At 44.1% G+C, this 7,500-nt stretch overlaps 1 protein-coding gene across 2 annotated transcripts in view; it reads right to left on the bottom strand.

The window, feature by feature from the left end:
• The window catches only part of doc2d (double C2-like domains, delta), a 25,757-nt gene that overhangs the window by 9,433 nt on the left and 8,824 nt on the right, over window positions 1-7,500 (bottom strand). For both annotated transcript variants that reach the window (XM_047822847.1, XM_047822848.1), the window contains one exon: window positions 6,656-6,765. In XM_047822847.1, coding sequence (XP_047678803.1) covers window positions 6,656-6,765 — 110 coding nt within the window. The remainder of the gene's footprint in view (window positions 1-6,655; window positions 6,766-7,500) is intronic.

Here is a 7,500-nt window from a genome sequence, read left to right as displayed (position 1 = left end):
GCGATACTAAAGAGGAGACGTGAGCTCCATGTGGTGTTCTACATCACTACAACATTGATCAGACTGTATATATATAATCACACCCCCAGTGTCACCCAGATGAGGATGAGGTTATATAATCACACCCCCAGTGTCACCCAGATGAGGATGAGGTTCCCCTTTGAGTCTGGTTCCTCTCAAGGTTCCTTCCTTTACCATCTAAGGGAGTTTTTCCTCCCCACAGTCACCTGAGTCACCTCAGACTTGTTCATTGGGGATAAATACATACAAATTTATATATTATTCTTTATATTAACCTTCTGTTCTATGTTTATGTTCTGTAAAGCTGCTGAGACAATGTCCATCGTAAAAAGCGCTATACAAATAAATTGGAATTGAATTGAACAAAGGCTAAGAACATCTGTAAAAAAATTGTCTTCCTTTGTAGCATCTGAAAATGTTGAGTGAATTCAGGAGTTTTGTGTTTATTGGATGTCGGACTGAAGCGAACCTCAGACCTAAAGATCCGACGTGTCTGCACTCTGTCCTCGCTCAAACTCCACAGTGTTCCCACTTCACCCAACACTGCAGATACAAATGCAGCTTGTAAAACTACACCTGTTCCATCTTTTGTCCAAACCGTTCATTTTACATTCTATCGTCCTTTTTTAAGGACGTTTGAGGACACGAGGCTTCGCCGAGGTCTTTCTGGCTTCCACGTGTGCTCATCAACAAACAGCATGATGTGAGCTGAGGTGTGAGACTCTGAGGCTAAAAATGTGGCCGTATTCATCTCTCTCTCTCTCTCTCTCTCTCTCTCTCTCTCTCTCTCTCTCTCTCTCTCTCTCTCTCGCAGCTCTGTCAAGGTGTCGGCATTTCCTACTGCGTGGGACAGCAGGACAAATTATGAAGAATTATAAGCATACAGCACAATCCATTTACAGTATGTTCAGAAAGGTCAACTGTAAGAGCATGGTGTGTTTTTATTACAGCTATTACAGAATAGTTTTATTATAGCGCACGGTGACGATGGAGTTCATTAACACTCTCTTATTCCTGTTCACACACCAACCGCTCAGAGCTGCTCACTCTTTTAGGGGAAAGTAGATCATATTTGCTCAGAAAGCTGCTAGATATGTGAAGACATTTCACAGGAAGATTTCGTGAAGACACTCAGCTTAGATTTCAGAAAAGAAAACAATAGATTAGAACTTTTCTTATTTCTGATCACCTCAAACGAACTACTGATGTATTTACAATACAATACATAAAGCATCTGCCAAAAAATATCTATAAAGGCAACATGAAGCAGACATGAAGTAGACAAGATGAAGCAGACATGAAGCAAACATAAAGCGGACAACATGAAGCAGACATGAAGTAGACAAGATGAAGCAGGACATGAAGCAGACATGAAGCAGACATAAAGCGGACAACATGAAGCAGACATGAAGTAGACAAGATGAAGCAGGATATGAAGCAGACATAAAGCGGACAACATGAAGCAGACATGAAGTAGACATGAAGAGTTCGTTTGAAAGCGTACAGACCACCTCTTCAAGGAGCTCTCGGTACGCTTGTTCGGGCCGCTTTTGGTGCGCACCAGAGTTCGATTGCTGCATTCTCACCTGCCCAAAGGAACCGCACCAAAGGAGCAATCGAACTCTGGTACAATTCAACCGAACTAAACAAGGCAGGTGTGAAAGCACCCATAAAGCAGACATGAAGCAGACTACATGAAGCAGACATGAAGCAGACATGAAGCAGAGATAATGAAGCAGACATACAGTAAAACAGACTACATGAAGCAGACATGAAGCAGACAACATGAAGCAGACATACAGTAAAGCAGACAACATGAAGCAGACAAGATGAAGCAGACAACATGAAGCAGACATACAGTAAAGCAGACAACATGAAGCAGACAACATGAAGCAGACTACATGAAGCAGACTACATGAAGCAGACATGAAGCAGACTACATGAAGCAGACTACATGAAGCAGACAACATGAAGCAGACTACATGAAGCAGACTACATGAAGCAGACTACATGAAGCAGACAAGATGAAGCAGAAATGAAGCACCCATAAAGTAGACAAAATAAGCAGACCAAATGAAGCAGACATAAAGCAGACAACATGAAACAGACAACATGAAGCAGACATACAGTAAAACAGACTACATAAAGCAGACATGAAGCAGAGATAATGAAGCAGACATACAGTAAAACAGACTACATGAAGCAGACAAGATGAAGCAGACATACAGTAAAGCAGACTACATGAAGCAGACAACATGAAGCAGACATACAGTAAAGCAGACTACATGAAGCAGACAACATGAAGCAGACAACATGAAGCAGACATACAGTAAAGCAGACTACATGAAGCAGACAACATGAAGCAGACATACAGTAAAGCAGACTACATGAAGCAGACTACATGAAGCAGACTACATGAAGCAGACAACATGAAGCAGACAACATGAAGCAGACTACATGAAGCAGACTACATGAAGCAGACAACATGAAGCAGACTACATGAAGCAGACTACATGAAGCAGACTACATGAAGCAGACAAGATGAAGCAGAAATGAAGCACCCATAAAGTAGACAAAATAAGCAGACCAAATGAAGCAGACATAAAGCAGACAACATGAAGCAGACAACATGAAGCAGACATAAAGCAGACAACATGAAGCAGTGGTAGTGAGCAGTCTGGAAATAGATCCAGACGAAATACAGCAAATGGAATGAAACACTGTTGTAATTCTGGGTGTCACAGTGAAGGCAGATTAAAGTAAAGAACCAAGTAGCTTTTGGGAACAACACTGACTAATGATTTATTATTAGTGACCATGGTGACCAGTGATTAGTGATTAGGGGCAGTGGTGTTGAGTGATTAGTGATTAGGGCAGTGGTGTTGAGTGATTGGGGCAGTGGTGTTGAGTGATTAGTGATTAGGGACAGTGCTGTTGAGTGATTAGGGGCAGTGGTGTTGAGTGATTAGGGGCAGTGGTGTTGAGTGATTAGGGGCAGTGGTGTTGAGTGATTAGTGATTAGTGATTAGGGGCAGTGGTGTTGAGTGATTAGTGATTAGGGGCAGTGGTGTTGAGTGATTAGGGGCAGTGGTGTTGAGTGATTAGGGACAGTGGTGACCAGTGATTAGTGATTAGGGGCAGTGGTGTTGAGTGATTAGGGGCAGTGGTGTTGAGTGATTAGTGATTAGGGGCAGTGGTGTTGAGTGATTAGTGATTAGGGGCAGTGGTGTTGAGTGATTAGTGATTAGGGGCAGTGGTGTTGAGTGATTAGGGGCAGTGGTGTTGAGTGATTAGTGATTAGGGACAGTGGTGACCAGTGATTAGTGATTAGGGGCAGTTGTGTTGAGTGATTAAGGTCAGTGGTGTTGAGTGATTAGTGATTAGGGGCAGTTGTGTTGAGTGATTAAGGTCAGTGGTGTTGAGTGATTAGTGATTAGGGGCAGTGGTGTTGAGTGATTAGGGGCAGTGGTGTTGAGTGATTAGGGGCAGTGGTGTTGAGTGATTAGGGGCAGTGGTGTTGAGTGATTAGGGGCAGTGGTGTTGAGTGATTAGGGGCAGTGGTGTTGAGTGATTAGGGGCAGTGGTGTTGAGTGATTAGCTGTTGAGAAGAAAGGTAGAATTGGTTATTGGGGAAACTGAACTCTCTCCTTTTTAATCACCATTTTAAAGGACATTGTGGCTCAGGAACATTGAGGACTGATTAGAAATTGACACAACTGTCCAAAAACTCCATCAAATAGAGAGGAAAGCCCCCCACCCCACCCCACTACCCCCCAACCCCCGGTGGTGTTCACCACAGTGTGTATTAACTGTTCCCTGAAGCAGACCCTAAGGCAAAGGTAGAAAGCTACTGAAATAAAACATTATGTGAAATATCCCAGATATCCATAGAGACCCCCTGGAACACACAACCTCAGGAATGTGGGGTTTTGTAAACATTTATTTTTGCTCAACTTTGAATAAGATGTCGAGAGAAAACCTCTTCGAGAGAAACCCACATGACCAGCGCTTTATCTCGGGCCGTGCATGATTAAGGAGTTTTACTTTATAAATGGCAGTAGAGAGAATATTCTGAGGATCAGCAGCACACAGTTATTCATCACAATCTGTCACACATACGTGGAACATCTCTGGTCTGTTAAAGGTGCTAACTTTCACTTTTTTCTTGCTAACTCAGGCGAAAAAATGTTCTCGGCTGTGTTCCAATCAGATTCTGAATAAAAACATTGGGAAGAGAGTTTAACAAGGCCATAGAAATTATAGCAGAATGCCATACGTTCTTGTTCTCTACACACACTCATGGTCCATCTTATTCTCTACACACACACTCATGGTCCATCTCGTTCTCTACACACACACTCATGGTCCATCTTGTTCTCTACACACACACTCATGGTCCATCTTATTCTCTACACACACACTCATGGTCCATCTTATTCTCTACACACACTCATGGTCCATCTTATTCTCTACACACACTCATGGTCCATCTTGTTCTCTACACACACTCATGGTCCATCTTATTCTCTACACACACTCATGGTCCATCGTATTCTCTACACACACTCATGGTCCATCTTATTCTCTACACACACTCATGGTCCATCGTATTCTCTACACACACTCATGGTCCATCTTATTCTCTACACACACTCATGGTCCATCTTGTTCTCTACACACACTCATGGTCCATCTCGTTCTCTACACACACACTCATGGTCCATCTTATTCTCTACACACACTCATGGTCCATCTCGTTCTCTACACACACTCATGGTCCATCTTATTCTCTACACACACTCATGGTCCATCTTGTTCTCTACACACACACTCATGGTCCATCTTGTTCTCTACACACACACACACTCATGGTCCATCTTATTCTCTACACACACACACACTCATGGTCCATCTTATTCTCTACACACACTCATGGTCCATCTTGTTCTCTACACACACACTCATGGTCCATCTCGTTCTGTACACACACACACACTCATGGTCCATCTTATTCTCTACACACACAAACACGCCTTCTCAATAATCTCTTTCCCCTCCAGCTCTCCAGTTCTTTAGTCTCCTAGGGAGAGCTACTTTCTCCATCTTCCTGTGTCTTTCACTCTGTGTGTCTCAACATGTCCTCACACTGCAGGACAGACCCAAGTGTGTGAGTCTGTTTCATCACCGGAGGTTTGTATCCAACTGTGTCAGCAAATGGTCCTGTTCAATATCCCCCTCTCCAAACTCCCTCGTTCCTACTTCATCCCATTTATCTTCTTATCTGTCTTCCTTACTACACTCTTCTCATTCGGTTTTGACACCCATGGACACACACACACACACACACACACACACACACACACACACACACACACACACACACACACACACACACACACACACACACAAAAGTAGAAGACCATTAGCAAGTCTCCTTGTGGGATTTAAGGTTCACACATTAAGCATGCTAGCAGCACAGAAAAGCATTTGTACCTTATTGGGAACTTATTTATTACTCTGCAGATCAACTACTTAAGTCTGGACCACATCTCTAGCACTCAAATGTAATCCATAGCTCTGGTACTTGAGTGTGGACTCATTCATTCATTCATTCATTCATTCATTCATCTTCTACCGCTTATCCGAACTTCTCGGGTCACGGGGAGCCTGTGCCTATCTCAGGCGTCATCGGGCATCGAGGCAGGATACACCCTGGACGGAGTGCCAACCCATCACATGGCACACACACACTCTCATTCACACACACACACACAACGGACAATTTTCCAGAGATGCCAATCAACCTACCATGCATGTCTTTGGACCGGGGGAGGAAACCGGAGTACCCGGAGGAAACCCCCGAGGCACGGGGAGAACATGCAAACTCCACACACACAAGGCGGAGGTGGGAATCGAACCCCCGACCCTGGAGGTGTGAGGCGAACGTGCTAACCGCTAAGTGTGGACTTATTATTTAGTGCTATTATAACAAACTTTGTTTCCTCAAGTGCAAGTTCCCGAGCTTTGTTACCAGATACATGGAGCAAAGTTTCTGTTCCTCTGTTGGACCAAAGTTCTTTCTTCCAAATGTTGTACTTTATTGCGAACTACAGCCAGTACTACAGTACTTCAGCCGATTATAGTGGATTCTCACACTTAAGTGTACAGCAAGTGTACTATGGTGAAAATAAACGTGACAACAGGTGAACTGGAAAGGCAACAGCCAGACATCCCCCCAAAATTAAATAGTGTTACAGATGGTGCTTTGAGCCCTCGGTTCCTCCTGGTGCATGGGTTTACGACAAAGATCTGGATCCCTTACATAGACCTAAGTATGAATTACGGCTCAAGTTCTTGTACTCAAGTGACTCTGACTCGGGATCCTGGGTTTGTGCTTTAATTTTTGAGAGGCTCCTGAGATCTAGTATGGACTACAAATCTTGTGGACATGCAATGACTATAACGTTTGTCCTCAAGTGAGCAGAGCAGCTTTGGGTCTCGAGTAGGATTGTCAGATGCACCTGAACATAGACTACAGTACAGGCACCTGGTTGCAGACTGTTGCTCTGCTACCAAAGTAAGACTACAGTTCTGGGACTAGTTCTAGTGTCACTATGAACAGTGGAGTTCGTACCTGAGAGTTTTTGTCGTCATGTCAGCAGCGGTGATGCCATGATATATCAGGGTCTCGTTCCAAACTGGATTGAGTGTATTCTTCAGGGTCTTCGTACGCAATTTATTGGCCTGTGTAAAGAAAGAGAAAGAAAAGTCTTACGATGTGTCGTGCACGGGTTGTGTGTCGATCCTGAGAAACGCTGACCGGTCCGTAGTTTAATCTGAATACCATTTGAACTGCAAATCATTTTTAACATTGATCGTTTACAGGCAAGCAAGAATGTTATGTAAGTGCCATGTTTAGAAGAACTGAGGAGGTTGGGGTCGGAGTGCAGGGGCAGCTATGATGATACAGCGCCCCTGGAGCAGGGAGGGTTGAGGGCCTTGCTCAAGGGCAGTGGCAGCCCCTGATCCTCCGATCAACAACCCAGAGCCTTAACCAGTTGCGCCACCACTGACCCCTTTTTCACATATCCCAGGTTATGGGGTCAGCACACAGGGACGACACCCCTGAAGCAGGTGAGGTAAGGACCGTGCTCAAGGACCCAACGTTGATGTCTCATCAGCTTGTGGACTCGAACCCTGACCTTCTGATCAAGATCCCAGTGCTGGACCATCACGTCCTCACGTCCTTATTCTACTGATTAGAAGGGTGTGAGTTCAAATCCCAAGATCCCTTAACCCTCAGCTGTATAAATTACGATTTATGTCTGCCAAATTCTATGGAGGTTAATTTCCAGGCAGTAGTAATAATAATAACAGTCATTTTGCAAGGCGTTTTCATATCTTGTCTATTTACCCGACTGAGTGTGTAACAGTGTGTAACACATGACGTGTGCATCAGTCCAAATGTGTGGAATGTGG

The sequence above is a fragment of the Tachysurus fulvidraco genome, chromosome 14 (genome assembly GCF_022655615.1).
Source record: "Tachysurus fulvidraco isolate hzauxx_2018 chromosome 14, HZAU_PFXX_2.0, whole genome shotgun sequence".
Taxonomy (NCBI): domain Eukaryota; kingdom Metazoa; phylum Chordata; class Actinopteri; order Siluriformes; family Bagridae; genus Tachysurus; species Tachysurus fulvidraco.
This window is presented reverse-complemented; position numbering and strand designations above follow the sequence as displayed.